The sequence below is a fragment of the Erythrolamprus reginae genome, chromosome 2 (assembly GCF_031021105.1).
Source record: "Erythrolamprus reginae isolate rEryReg1 chromosome 2, rEryReg1.hap1, whole genome shotgun sequence".
NCBI classification, from domain to species: Eukaryota; Metazoa; Chordata; class Lepidosauria; order Squamata; family Dipsadidae; genus Erythrolamprus; species Erythrolamprus reginae.
The window spans coordinates 240,674,032-240,690,120 of NC_091951.1; the positions used below are offsets into that span (position 1 = coordinate 240,674,032).

The window sequence follows — 16,089 nt, forward strand, 5'->3', positions numbered from 1 at the left end:
AGATGACTCTCGGTAATAATAAGCTACTTTAACCAAAGGAGCCTTTTCTTTTTCTTGAAAAATGTTTCCAGTATATATATATATATAAGAAGAAACCCGAATATACCAAGACCGTCATATATATATGACGGTCTTGGTATATTCGGGTTTCTTCCCATGTAGGATTTAGACATTTCTGGCGACGTTTCGACGAGGTCCCACTTGTCATCTTCAGGCTGGTGTTTCTGTCCTTGTTCTAGGGCGAACACAGCGAGACCTGAGCTGCCTTCCTTCTATAACAGCAGGCAATTGCTGAGCCATCAAACCACACCCAGCCACCAGTATTTATAGAAGGAAGGCAGCTCAAGTCTCGCTGTGTTCGCCCTAGAACAAGAACTATATCCTCAGCAGCACGAAGCTTACAACTTCAGCCTGATGATGGTGAATGTGATTTCACCGAAACGTCGCATAGACATTCAAAATATTACACAGGGCAAAACCCGAACTCAGAACAATCTACATACATATACCCGTGAAAATCTACGAAAACAAGTGTATATATATATATATATATATATATATATATATATATATATATGTGTGTGTGTGTGTGTGTGTGTGTAGATTGTTCTGAGTTCGGGTTTTGCCCCGTGTAATATTTTGAGTGTCTATGCGACGTTTCGGTGAAATCACATTCACCATCATCAGGCTGAAGTTTCAAGCTTCGTGCTGTTGTAAATATGGAATGTTTGCAACTGCCATTTCTTCCTTGTATATAGTATATATATATGTGGTGGAGGTTCAAATAATTTGACTAAAAATCTAAAATACTATTCCTTTTAATTATCTCCATTCCGTTGAGTTTGATTTTCTCCATGACTTTTTTTTAAATTTAGCTATTTAAAATATTATTTCATCAGCTCATAATATCTAATACTCTACATTCAGTAAAGGTAGAAGTAAAGATATAGATAGAAAGATAGAAGGGGTGTGGCTATAGAAATACAAATAAAGATATATAGATATTGATATATTAAACAGTATTTAAATTCAAAACACGAATCTGTAGGTACTGATTACTTTAATACAATTAGCCAAACAAATGTCTAAGGCAATAAAAGTATTCTAAAGCCTTTTCACAAATAAAAGCAAGAGAAAAATGCTATATGACAGAAAGTTTCAAAAAAGGCCTGACGGGGAATTCAGGAATTGACATCCACATAATTGCTAGTTGCCAAGTTTCCAAAACATTGATATAGAACCTTAGATAAAAGCAAAGATGGTCTTCCTCTTTGTGATATTTATTTGATAAGTGATCAAATAAAACAGAACATATATATAAACCAATTTCAGCAAAGATAGAAAACAAACCAACAAGCCACATAGTCATAAGATAAATGAACGGGGTTCGGGTATATAGAGTAATCAATTGTTTGTGTGTATTCACAGCAGCTGCACAGAACTTTGCTACTTTATGGGGGGATAACATTTTCCTGGACTCAGACAAAGTTGGCCTGAAATTCCTCAGGGTAATTTGCTTCTTTGCATTTGATAGTCTAACCTCACAGCAGAGCTCAGAACATATTCAAAAGTTCTATTATAGCACTAGTAGTATTCTTCCAAGACCCCTCAATATATCATTGGTTTGATTGCAATATTCTTCAAACCAAACTACAGTTTCAGAAATATAAATAAATCAGTATGCCTCTCAGAATGTTTTGTATTTATACTTATTTGAACTTTTGTTTGTACTTCTAATTTCTCTTCTTAATTGCTTAAAGATCTCCTTTCTCTCTTACTAACATGAAAAGTAGAAAGTTTCTCTCTCTCTCTCTCTTTTTCTTACAAACTCTAGACAAAAAAGCATTTGAACACTAAAGCTTGGCTGGCTGAGGAATTGTGGGAGTTGGAGTCTACAAGTCTTCTGGGAGCTGGAGTCTACAAGCCAGGTTTTGAGATCCCTGCTCTAAGATAAAGGTAGAAAATTTCCCTGTTCAGTCGTTTCTGACTTCTAGAGAGCCATGCTCATTTCCATTTCCTAGCCAAGGGAATCAGTATTGTCTGAAGATGCTTCCATGGTCATGTGGCCAACATGGTACCTTCTCATCAAAATGGTATCTATTTGTCTACTTGCATTTGCATGCTTTTGAGCAGCGAGCACCCAAAGCAAATTGTATGCCTTGGTCTCTAAAGTGGAACAAGCTGGAGCAATTCATTGCTTAATAAATAAATTAATTCAATCAATAATGGAATCAATCAACCAATCAATTAAGATGGTGTCATCCTCTACAGTAAAAACTACTAAGAACTGAGCTGGAAATCTCTGCTGCAGTTTAGGAAGATAGAAGTGAAAGCTTCTGTTTATTGCACTGGTCTCATTCCTGAACAGTTTACTCACTTTAGTGGCATAACCAGTGGCACTATCTCTGAGTCATGGGTCTTCCTGTGCATTGTAGTTGAAAGCTGTCATTCTTCTTTTATGGCAATTCAGCGGGGAAAATTGAATCCACTAAGCAGATGAAAGGTACCAAGTATGTTTGACCTAGATGGCTACTATGTACGGTGCATTTCAAATACATTCGATATGCTCTAATTGTTCAGGCATTACAAAAATATTTGAAGCATCAATGAGACTTTTGGGGCATACTTTGTCTAAAGAAAGGAGTATAGCTCTCAAAATCAACTTGAAAAACCTGGTTTGTTCATTAGGCCCATAACCTTCAAAAAATAGATTAGATTAGATTAGATTTATTGGATTTATATGCCGCCCCTCTCCACAAACTCGGGGCGGCATATAAATATGTTTTTCTGCATGACTAATCCGCATTTTGGGGTGTGAGATTAAAACTCAGACCATTTTTCAGTCTTGTCCTACTGTACTGAAGTGTGTGCTGGGGTGGGCAGCAGGCAGGACAGGGTGGAACACAGTTCCACCGGCAGAAATGAAGATGTGTGCGCAGCTCCAGCTGATTGGTGGCCGTCACTTCCTGGATTACTGGTTTCGGCTCGGCTCTCCTTTTATTCCCTGCTGCTGTGTCTGCGCTCCTTGCTTTTTTTCTCTTTCCTCCTTCCTGGCCTCAGACGAGCTTCCCTCTCTCCTGCCTGGCTCCCCTCCAGCCTCACATGGCCACCTCCCACCTGAGGGGCAAGCAGAAGGCGTGGGTGGAAGTGGCGCTGGCAGTATTTATGCTTCTGGCAGCACCCGTTCACCTAGCTACCCAGCTGGAGGTGGTGGGCGACCCAGGAAGGAGAGTGCGGGAAATGCGAAGCAAATTGTCACCCCAGCGAGCGACACTGGTAAGGTTGTAAGTCAAGGACTTAACATCCTCGATGATTGTTCAAGCTACTCCCACCTGGACACATAGCTGGCAAGCCACTCCTACCCAATCACATGACCTGCCACACCAACAAAATAAACCACACGTACAGTATGGCAGTAAAAAATTTGGCTGCCCATTATTGAGTGTGTTCCTGTATACACTGCATTGTGGGAATAGTAAAACAGGTGAAATTTCAAGGAACACTTTTACCACTGCTCTTGGAAGAGATGGCACTATTCGGGAAGTCACATCTGAGTAGAACTGAGAATATGGAGTTATGCTTCAAAAAAAATGCCAGTTATTAATGTTTGCAGCCTGGACTGGGCACAAGAAGCCTCTATGGGTAAAAAAAATAGGGAGGGAAAGGAACCCAATTACTTGGGTTTGAGCCTTGAGTGAGATCCAGATAGATTGTTGGTAAGTGATTGGGTGAGAGAGTGTCAGCATTTATGTGGGAGAGGGGTTTAAATGATTTTTAACATTGCTTTAAAAAGTGAGATGGACAAAATGCAATTTGGTCCCTACCTAGCATCTTACTCTACTAATATGTTATGAAATAACTACATTTGTGGTATTTGGCAGTATGATAGTCTATAATTCATTCACATAAGTACATCATTCTCATCCTAAACTGAAAAGTCACCACCACATGAACATTTTACCTTTACAATTATTTTATGCAGCCCTAACATTACATTTATAATAATTGATCTGTTGTTGATCAGTAAATTTATGTTGCAGTTTTCTAGAGTGGCCAAGTATTTTGTGAACTAAACTACAGAACAACTGTAAAAATTAAAAAAGGTTCCCAATGAATTCACATTCTCATCAGAACTTGATATTATTTATCTCTATTTATAATTCTCGGTGTAGTCCATTGAAAACTCAGAAGAAACTGGTTCTTCCTCCAAATTTCTTTGGAGAAGAAAGGAAGCAGTTTTTTCCTTTCTCAAAGGACAACAAAAGTTGCTACCGGTATCTACAGTTGTGACCTAATTCTAAAAAGCAAATACTGTAAATTTGTGTTCCAATATGGGGAATAAATATTTTTAAAATATTTTTTCTCACCTCCACTCTCACCTCCTCTCTTTCACCTTCACTTTCCCATCAGTTGCCCAGGCACCTGATCCAGATAAATTTTACGCAGTTTTAAACCTGATTCATTTTTTATCATGAGAAGTGGTGCACCATCAACATACCTATTAAGGGAACTGAATCTGATGTGGCAGGCATTATTTCTGCTACAAGGAGCATAAAAACCGTCAAGGACAGAAGAACAGTTATACCTATAACAAAATTGTGAAAGAGACAAAAAATGAAGCGAGACTGAAGTCATGCATGTTTTCTACTTTAAAGGTCATTAAATAAAGTGTACCGTCCATTTATTAGATAGACAATATCTCTGGATTAAGAGAAATGTGTGTTGTAGAAAGTTTTTAAAAAGTATTCTGAACATTGTGAAAACATTACTCTTCTAGTATTTCCAATTATCTGCTTTCTTCTTTTGAATCCAAATTTCCCAATTTTGAGCAGTGCCAACTGGCAGGAGAAACAGCCTCATGGTGGGCCCTTCCCATACCATAGTTTCACACTGCAGATAATATTTTAAAAAGACTAGAAGGCAAAATTGAGACTAAGATGAGAAAATTCTAGACTGGATGAACGTATGAGCATAACCAAAGTAAATGCTTCCCTATGTGTAGAAGATCAGCATAGTAGAAGATAGTAATGCTGAAAGGCTCTCTCTTATGTTTTGGCTTAATAAATACATTGAAGGATATTTGTACAATATATATAATCAAAAACACAAATCATCACTGAAGAGATACGTCCTTTGTCAACTCTTACTGATACATTCTTTTCTACATACTTAAACTGTGCATTGTCTTCATTCTTACCCAAAGATATTTTCTCTCCAGAGTCAGCTGGAAGTAAGAAAACAAGCAATGCTAAGCCTGATATAAGGACACAGGGAATCAATAAGTTCAACCCATAGTAAAGGGTGCGACGGCGCATTGTAACAGTGTACGTGACATCTGGATACGGCTCTTTGCAGCACTCATAGTACAGCTCATTCCTTTTACCTGGAACACCTGCACAGAAGCAAATTTAAAATATGATAAGAGTAAAAATATGCAATTTCATTCTCAAAACAGCTGAACAGTCAACATTCTTAACTGAGTGCAGTCAGGAATCTTATCTGATATCTGATGTCTTCAGATGTATTGAATTTAGCAGTTATCAATTATGAAAGTTGAAGTTGAATATACCATGACAACATTAGGTTGAGAAAAACTGGTTTACACTCTTATTTGCGATTAATGGATTAGGTCAGTTCATGTGATGTGTGAAACCACGGTTTGCAAAACTCAGTCATGATTCCTGATGATATCTGAATGGATAATATGTATTAACTGAGGCTGCAAACTTGAATTTAGACTTCAAGATTGGAAAGTAATTTGTAGTCAGGTAGGTGACATGTAGTTCATATCCTTTATTCCTTCCTATCAACTTCTTATTTACATCTCTCATCTAACCTTTGCATTCCCTTAGATGTACATCTGAAGTATTAAACCAATTCCCAGTTTAGAAACAGAAGAAGAAGCCAGAAGACCCTACCAATTCATTTGTGACTTTTTTTCATTCTGTAGATTGTGATGGGCGAACTGAACCCGCACAATTCGGGTCCATACCCAATTTTGCGGTGTTCGGTATGCCGAACTTGAACCCAATTTTTTTTCAAACTTTGGGCAAAGTTCGGGGTCGTGTTCAGCATTCAAAGCTTTGACGTCACTGGCAGGTTGCTAAGGACACCAAGGTGATCACTTCCTGGATTCCATGGAATCCAGGAAGTGATCACCTTGGTGTCCTTAGCAACCTGCCAGTGACATCAAAGCTCCGCCCCTGGAATCTCTTCGTGGGAGGGATTCCCCAGCTCCTTCAAAGGGAGGTCTTCACGTAAAAATAAACATTGTTATTTTTACGAAAAAGGACGCCGCAGTGGCGCTGCAAGCAAAGGGCAGTCCTTTCACGTAAAAATAAACATGCTAAGGATGCCAAGATGATCACTTCCTGGATTCCCTGGAATCCAGGAAGTGATCACCTTGGCGTCCTTAGCAACCTCCCGGTGCTGTCAAAGCTCCGCCCCTGGAATCTCTTTGTGGGAGGGATTCCCCGTTCGGATTTGAGTTTGGGTTCGGTTCGGGTTCGGCCAAATTTTGCATAAAGTTCATGCGAACTTGCCGAACCCGAACACCGTTGGGTTCGCCCATCACTATCTGTAGATTATCAGATATCCCATATCAGAACACTTCAATTATTTTACCCTTCTTAGAAAAAAGTGTGGAGAAGCTGTGGTCCTTCAGAAATTGCTGAATAGCTTTCACCAGCCTATCTATTTCTGAGAAATGCTGAAAACTGAATTCCTGAATATCCAGAAAGCCAAAGCTTATTTAATGCTTCTATCCTATCCATTTTCAGTAATTCTTGTGAACACCATAATATTCTAGGAAATAATGTATGAGTACATCTCCGGATAAATATTTAGCTTTGTCACGGCACTAATTTTACTCTAAGGGCATATGATTGCACACACTGAAAAATCCATATAAATCTATGAAGCAGCCCAAACGTATCACATGAAGAATTAGTCAACGCTCCTTTAAAAATTATCTAAACAAAAAGACAATATGTATTAAAGAAATCCATAAAAGAGAGATATGACATATATAAAAAATTGACCAGAAAATAAATATACATAGAAGAATTAAGTATAAAATATAAATTACAAATATATTTGAAAATATTTATATTATAATCTTGTTCTTGAGCTGTAATCAAAATGGGATTTAGGATGTGTATATAAATTAATTTAAAAAAATGTTTTTAAAAATAATCTAAACATATACATATGATCAGCCATTACCTAATCAGTTTCATTATAAAAGTATAAGATGTAATTGACTGTTCTTCAATTTCTCTATCAAATTGCAAATTACAATCAATTATTATTACAATGTTTAGTGATTGGGGTTGTATGTCTCAAACTATTTATAGGACAGCAGATGGAAAATACTTTCATTGTGTTGCCTTTGTATAGAACCAATGCTACTTCTGTTTTTAGTGGTTCTTCCAGCATCCCTCTTTAAATATTTTTTCAAAAAATAATTTTCATCTAGATTATGGATTAAGCAAAACTAAAAGACATGGCTGGGAAAGTTCAATAGCCTTGACAGAAATGCTCAGTCGGCGGCTTAAACCGCCAACCAAAATTACCCCTGGAGCCAGGGGACGCTGCTCTGAGCTCTGCGGAGCTCCGAACTTCCGGTTTCCGGCAAAACTAGAAGTTTGGCTTTGGGCAGCGCGCCAAGGTGGCGCACTGCATGCAGGGCCTAAGGGGAGGTTCTGGATTGCCCTATTTAAGGGCGGTCCGAGCAGGACCTCCTCCTTGCCCCTGCTGGATCCCGAAGCGAACACCCGCCCGCCCTCCGCTATCAACAGTGTGTCTGAAGGAGGTCGCTTCAGGGCCGAATAGGAATTTTTTGTGGCCTCCCCTTTAGAGGCGGCCGTTTTTTCGCCTATTCCACACTGACGGTACGGATGGGGTTGGCAGGGTAGGGGCAGAAATGGGCAGTAGGAGCGACCGCACATGCTCCTTTGGGCATCTTTTAAAAGGATGATGGACGGCCTCTCTCCAGGAACTATAGGTTATTATAACTTCGGGGATTGGAGAGAGGATGCCCATGGGACTCACCGGATCCAATTTCCCTCGGGGATTGGAGGGTGAGCTCCTCCCACACACCAAGGGGTGTGGCTTGGATCCAGGTGAAGGTGGCTACCTTCACCTGGTTCAGCAAGGAGTTTTTGCCCAATGTTGCCCAGGAAGGTTTTGGCAGGAATTTCCGCCCCGTTAGTTTTTAGCCTCTGCAGGTCCTTTGTTTATAGTTGAATTTAAATATTTAAATTTACGTAGTTAAAGTTACGTTATTTAAATTTATGTTAATTTAATAAAGTGACCCTATATTTAACCCATACACTGTCTCAGCGTCTTTACTCCGCTTCCGGGGCAAACATATATGCAATATGAACGTTAACTCTGAAATGGGGAAGTTCTGAACCCTAGTTTTAAAAAGTTGCAACATTACCAGCCAGACTTTTTAAAAAATGCATACTACAAAAAGCTCTGTATCTTTTTGAGGGGAGTCACCCAAACACCAACTTTCAGTGTGAGCAAGAAATATATAAATATGCAGGTACTTATAACGAGGGGGAAAAAACCCTCTTTTCCTCCAGGCGGGGCTGAATTTAGCCATAAGCTAAACAAATTACAGTTTAAGACATCAATGTCTGAAGGGGACCTCCAATATTTCAGATTTTCGTTTGTCATGACTTTATTTACATTTCAGGTATGAAAGCCTCCATAAATTAAGCTCTCCTGTATGGCTCATATGGCACTTTCTAGTTTGATTAAATTATGCCTTCTTTCAGTATGCGTTCACACTTTCTGTGCATAGGGGGTCTTCCTCCATCCCACCCTGGGATTGTTATGCATCTTGGAAGCATTCTTGCCATGTTTACTTGTGTTATGTTCTCTGGTAGACCCTGCCAAACACAGTGCATAGCTTAGAGTTTCACTATGTTTAAAATCCAATCCTGGCTCTAGGCAACAGCTCTGATAAGTGAAGGATTAAATTCTGGGATTTTGTTATCACTGGAAATAAATTTTGCAGCTGACATCCACTACTGTCACAGTCGATCAGCTGTAGGAATAGCATAGATTTCTCAGGCCCACCTCCAAGCCTATGAATATTTTACATAAGCTGACAGAAGAAATATTTTGAAATAAAACACGTAAGTTCTTAGGGGTTCAGTTCTTAGGGTGTCAGAAAACTGAAATTGTAGTCTGAGCTGAAGCCATAATAGATGAATCAAATGGGCCCAATGCACTCTCCTTGTCAAGCAATAAATCTCAGATACGTCAGTGCAAGGATTCCTTTTGCAACTCTCTCCTTTATTAAAAGTAAACACTGTGAAAAAGGGGAAAATATACACTTTAATTCACAAGGATGGAGAATCTCTCCCTCTTAAGATTGGCTGATCTACAATTTAAAACAGTTAGTCCCTTTTTACAATTGATCTACAATTACTAGAATACAAGTCAATAGCAAAGCAACCTGGGAGTTGAAGTTCAGCAATATCTTAAGCATTATTGTTTCCCAAAATGATTTGCAGCATACAAGTAGTCCTCAACTTGCAACAATTCATTTAGTAACCGTTCAAAGTTACAACGGCACATAAGCGACTTATGGCTATTTTTCACACTCACGACCATTGTCCCATCCCCATGCTCACATGATTTACATTCGTGTGCTTGGCGAATGGTTCATCTTTATGCTCTGGAGTCACGTGATCATCTTTCATGACCTTTTGAGAAGCAAAATCAACCAGGAAGCCAGATTCACTTAACAACCTTGCTACTATTTTAACAACTTCAGGAATTCACTTAATAAATGTGGCAAGCAAAGTTGTAAAATGGGGCAAAACTCAATTTACAAATTTCTCACTTAGTAACAATTGTGGTTGTAAGTCAAGGACAACTTGCAATATAATTGGAAAGCAGAGTTAATGTATTATGTTTGATTCTAGGGGTGGAGGTTACTGCCTGTTGTAGTTGGCTCTGGCCCAGCTCCTGCCCCAGGGAATGTGGAGGTGGATGCAGGGGAAACTTCAACATGTCACAGGCCTGTGTTATTGCCAACAGAGTCAGTTCAGAATTTAGTTTCCTTGGACGAAGAAGAAGGTGGGAGTGACTCGGCAGACGGGGGCTTGGCACACAGCCCAGGCAGTCAATCTCCCTTATCTTCCATTGATTCAGATGAAGACATTTTGGACCCACGTAAGAGCAAAATTATATGTAGAAAAGACCAAGTAAGGACATATTACAGGAGATAAGAGCGGCCACCTGTGTTTGGGTGGGGCGCCAGTAATTAGGGCTGCTGCTATAAATAGCAGCTTGTGGGTTTGGCCGTTGGCTATAAATAGCAGCGTGTGGGTTTGGCTGCTGCTTTTATCTTTATTCTAAACTTGACCTACTTTATTCCATTCTCTCAAACCAAAAGGTTCAGGATCCTAGGAATGGTATTATTTAGTGACAGATGTTGTGAGTGATGCAATATTTATGATACACCTGTCTGATATGGAAACACACTGAAGCATGGCTGGAGTAGCATCACAATTTTAACAGGATTTTAAGAAAATCTTGATCTGGATTCATTAAGCTTCTTTAAGAAATTCAACATACCTACTAAATCCCATTCACCGTTTGATATGTAGTTAGAAACATCAGCTTCCAGCATTTGCAGATCAAGCAGCCAACCATTGTGTGTCCATGAACCAAATTTCAAATTGCATTTCTGCACATCAAAAGGAAACCAGCGGACATCAATGTAACATGTGCTTTTCAAGATGCCTGCAAGGAAAGCCAATGTCAAATTGACGAAGACAAGGGTAACATGGGATGAAATTGCATTTATATACATTTACTGTATGTATATTTCCGCCAACGGTAAAGGGGCTGATGGTTTTAAATTACCGGTATATCCCAAACTCATCTGCTAATAAATTAGATCTGTAATTGTAAATCCTAGCCACTCTCTTTCGAGGAGGCTGCAGCAAATGTAAACGTTAGCAAAAGAAATATATCCAGCAGAGTTTCCCAATCTTGGCAACTTTAAGATGTATGGACTTCAACTCCCAACTGGTTAGGGAATCCTGGGAGTTGAAGTCCACACATGCTTAAATTGTCAAGGTTGGGAAAACTTGTTCTAAACTAGAGTATCAGTAAAGCTCAAAGCAGCAATGCACAGATATCAAATTCTTCTCCATAATAGCATGTATCGACATGAAGACTGTATATTATTCATTTCAGTCTCAGCAAAAACAGCTGAGTTGCTAGCTGTGGAAACCATTCATACTGTGAAACTAATGTTCTCACTTCAGTGCCTCACATTTTCTGGCCACTGGGACATTTGCGAAAGATTTTTTGCGGATGGCCCACAGGGCACTTAGCTCTTTGGCATTTTAAGTTTGTTAGTTTAATTTATTAGCTTACAGGCAGGTTCATTTTGAAAGACTGTGTAACTAATTATGCTTTTCCAAGTGCTGTGGGTGGGAGTGAAAAATTCCTACAGGAACCTGTTATATTCCATGTCTGGAAGTATCAGATTGGTCTTCTGATATCACCTTATTCCCCACATGAGAGAAATGCTGGGTTCTCAGGTATTTTGTTTTTCCTGACTCTGAATAATTTGTCACTCAGGAAGACAGAAAGTATCATCAATGTTCCTACTCTACTTTCATACCTATTAGTCTTAAAACCTAATAATATGCATTCTTGGTGACTATCGTCAAAATGCAAGCTGGCATGAAAAACATCATTTAAAAAAAGAGATTAATGCAGAAAATTTAAAGAGTTCTGTCTGAATCCTTTTTAAAAAGTTTTTTTATGGGTGAAGTAAAATTTGACCCAGAGTTCTCATACAGAATAGAATAAAAGAGATGGAAAGGACCTTGGAGGTCTTCTAGTCCAACTCCCTGCTTAGGCAGGTAATTCTATAACATTTCAGACAAATGGTTACCCAATCTCTTCTTAAAAACTTCCAGTGTGGGAGTATTCACAACTTCTAGAGGCAATTTGTTCCATTGATTATTTGTTCTAAATGTCAGGAAATTTATTATCGGTTCTAGGTTTGCTCTCTCCTTGATTAGTTTCTGTTGTGTTTGGGCCTGGGCCAGCCGTTGCTCCCACAGATGGGAGAGACGTGGCACAAAGTGAAGGCGAAAGCCTGGCTGACAGCCAGGAAGATGTGGCAGACAGCCAGGAAGATGTGGCAGACAGCCAGGAAGACGCGGCAGCCAGCCAGGAGGACGAGGCCACTGGTACGCAGGATTCAGCAGACAGCCCAGAGGATTTGGCATGCAGTCCCTCAGATAGTCTTTCGTCCCTGGGTTCTTCTGCAGATCAATATATCGATCTGCATAGCCGAAAAGCTATGCAAAGAAGGGATCGCTTTAAGGAGTATTACAAGTCATTATAGGAGCACCTGGGCTGGATGTGGTTCTTATAGTGAGGGATGGGTGTGGTTTCCTTAATGAGGGCTAAATGGATAAAAGGGAACAAAGGCCAAGGCAAACTGTGGCTGTTTATCTGTGTTATTTTGTGGTTCCTGCTCTGAAGTTTCTGTTCCGTGCCGTTGGCGTTTTCAACCCAGCTTTTTCAGACAAGTGGGAGGTGAAAACTCTGGGACTTGCTGTTTGCTCCAAAGATTCAAAAGGACTCCTGAAACGTCTTTGCTCATTCCAGGTTGTCTTTGTTTGTTTTTTCCTGTTTTTTTGTATGCGGCTGAAGTAAGCCTTGCACTCTCATTGTTTTCGGACACTAAGAACTGTTTTTGAGTAACCCTTTTTTGTTTATCTAATACAAGTTTGCTGATTAGCAGAGCACGTGTGTGTTTGATTTCTTTTCCTTGGACTGTTACGCATTGCCTGAGCCCAGTCAGGCAGAACAGTTTCTACTCATTGCTTCTTGTTCTACCGTCAGGTGCTTTGGAAAATAGCTTGACTCCCTCTTCTTTGTGGCAGTCCCTGGGATATTGGAACACTGCAATCATGTCTTCCCTGGTCCTTCTTTTCATTTAAGGCAAAAATTGATCTATATCTTTAATTCAAGATGTACATTACTGAAGAATATCACACTTGACAATAACTAACATGCATGAATCATTGCCACCACAGGATAGAGTGCTGCTTGTTCCCAAGTAATGTAGGGTCATCACATCCTAGCAATGTAGCATTGCTTACTTTCTATGCCCAATATGCCCAATTATGGCACCAATTTTCTCTTAGCCAAGCTCCAGTACTGCAGGTGAATCTACTGCAAGAAAATTGCTTAGGAGAGTTTAGCTGCATAAAGGTAAGCAATACATTGTGGCAGTAGGATTAAATATCCTTTACTCCATTTGCATTTAAATTGCATTACATAACGCTTTATATAATTGAAGCATGTCTTGGTTCAAAGTACATAAATCTGTCAACACCCGGAATAGTTTCGTCCTCTGTGAAAAATGTCGCAAGATGCTTGTTCAATAAGACTTCAAACTTCAGTGACAAACCAAGAGCAGAGTGCCTTAGCTGCATTTATAATGCTTGAAACAAAATAACAAGCACACACGCACACATTTTAGACCAATATGAATTTTGAATTTTCATTTTAAAAAAAATAACACCGTAGCTAAATTTTCTCTTTGAATTTATATCGGCTTCTTAACATCTTTTTCTGCAATAAAATGTTCTCTCTAATTTTGCTTTTCCCTAAGGACTCTCTGCTCTGGCATAAATACTTCATGTTTAACCAGCAATTAATATTTATCACACATTCTTTGCCACTTAATTATTCCATCTTTCACTGACTAAAAATAAAAACAGAAGGAAAAAACCAACAATGAGATATCTCCAAAATGCTTGACATAAAACATAGAGCTCTATAACACTGCGGTCTATTCGAGACTTAAATTGACTTTGTCATGAAATGCTGGGGCTCAGCAAACCGGAGATACGGTTAAAGTTTTTCTCTCGCTACAGAAATGAAGATGGGAATGTACATCCCTCCTTCCACAAGAGGACAGAAAACCCTTCTTCCTAATGAAAGGAAATTAAATTTTAGATTGTTTACAAAAAGCCAGCCCAATATTTCCAGAATGTGAACCATTGAACTAGCCTTCCAGTTCAGATAAGGTTTTGCCTCCGTGATATCACTCATGTTCAGTGGGCAGATGGGATCTTTTTTTTATTGCCTCTCTCCTGTCACCATTGGGTTGAAATTTTTACAAATCAAGTAGTGGTGGAAGGGCTAGCTGACTTCAGCAGGAATTGGAAGCTAAGCAAAATCATCCCTGGGTGATATTTGGCTCTGTGAATTCCAGGGCTGCCAGCCAACAGTAAGTAGCGTGTGTGTGGCAGGGTGGGGGGAAGGTTGTTGGAATTCTCAGTGTGAGAAATGGATATAGATAATGGACTCTTAACTCTTGCCAGCATCCCTGCAACAGTTCTAATCTAGATAATATGAAACTATATTGTTGACGAAAACTGGAACACAAAATCAATGCTCATGATGTACCTGTTCTCCTGCTTTGATGTAAAGGTTTGAAAGCTTATTGTGTGATTTCATAACTTGTTATGAAATTATACAATAACTGTTGTGATCCGCCCCAAGTCTTCGGAGAGGGGTGGCATACAAATCTAATAAATTATCATTATCATTATCATTATTGTAACCTAGTGAAACAAAGGAAAGAGAGGATGACAGAGTGGGACACACAGAGAGGGAGACAGAGAGAGAGAGGGTGGGAGGGAGGGAGAGGGGGAGAGAGAGAGAGAGAGAAGCTACTTTTATTTCAAAACTATTTCAACCTTTTAAAAAATAACCTTTAGAAGTCCACCCAACTCATCTCCAAATAGATGTTCAAAGGGACTGTGTTACTTTTAGTGAGCCCTTAATGTGTTTATTTTGCATAAATTGTGTTCAGATCATCCAAAGCAACCCTTCACTCTTTTACTTGAAAATAAATCTTATTGAACAAAGATAAGTAGATATGGACAAGCCTGTTTGGCACTTTCATGTTTTTCTCTACAAAAGCAACCTGGGGATAGATGCATAGCATACTAATAGGTATTGTGATGGTGGAATAACTTTCATGTTTACAAAAGTTATGTCTGATAGTAGGGTACTTAACAAAATTTACCCCTATTCACAGGCAGGAATGGGGTTTTTTTGTGCAACAGTAATGGCAGAATATTCTAATAATGCAGGCATACCTTAAACATTCTAATATATTAAAATGCTTACATTAAAAACTCTCTTACCTGGAGGTATATACTGACATGATCCCGAATAGTTTACCAAAACATTTGTATGAAATGTTGCATCAAATCTTTCATCTGCACTATAAATTGCATCAAAAACAATGAAATATTGGTTAGAAAAACATAAATAATAATAATACCATCACAGCCATTATCATTTGAGTCCTTTTACTAAAAGTATAAATTTCACAGAACTATCAGAATACATATGTATAGCGAAGTAGGGAATATAAATTATAAATCATATGTTTCAACTATACACATATAATTTCCAATTCATTATGAGACTTTAGTTCTACAGTGTGTAACAAATAGATGAATAAGCTTAAACCACTATATTACTCAATTAAAATTCCAGCAGATTAATTAATGAAAGTCAATTATTTTTTTGAGTAGTTGGGAATTGATGGCACTTTTGTGTTGCTTTCTTAAAATACTTTTTCCTTTGGTACACCAAAACATTAATCCAAAATTCAAAATAACAATTATAATAATAGTATTAGCTTACATCCTACCTTTAACCCTATCAAGCAACATCTGCCTATCCCAATTCCCTGGGGAGTATTCAATAAGGAGGATAAAAAAAAAGTCAGATGAGGTGCAACCAGACATAATAATAACAATATTAACTCTTCTAATTCATAGCAGCTCTTGAAAGAGAATGTTGTCCTCTCTTAACTGATGGATCATCTGAGATCTGCAAAAAACAGATCTGAAAAAGGATCACTGAATTTTATTCATTTACCAACGTTGTCAAGTTTAAATTAATTTTACTAGACTGTGTATTTTACATTCATTTAGGATACAGGTAGTCCTTGATTTACAACAGCTCACTTAGGGACAGTTCAAAGTTGCTATGGCACTGAAAAAA

General features: G+C 38.7%; 1 protein-coding gene across 1 annotated transcript in view; it reads right to left on the reverse strand.

Moving 5' to 3' along the window:
• The window catches only part of LOC139162211 (neuronal acetylcholine receptor subunit alpha-7-like), a 125,203-nt gene that overhangs the window by 30,368 nt on the left and 78,746 nt on the right, over positions 1-16,089 (reverse strand). The window contains exons 5-8 of the mRNA XM_070742324.1: positions 15,219-15,298; positions 10,600-10,767; positions 5,198-5,392; positions 4,499-4,585 (exon numbers count right to left, since the gene is read on the reverse strand). Coding sequence (XP_070598425.1) covers positions 4,499-4,585; positions 5,198-5,392; positions 10,600-10,767; positions 15,219-15,298 — 530 coding nt within the window. The remainder of the gene's footprint in view (positions 1-4,498; positions 4,586-5,197; positions 5,393-10,599; positions 10,768-15,218; positions 15,299-16,089) is intronic.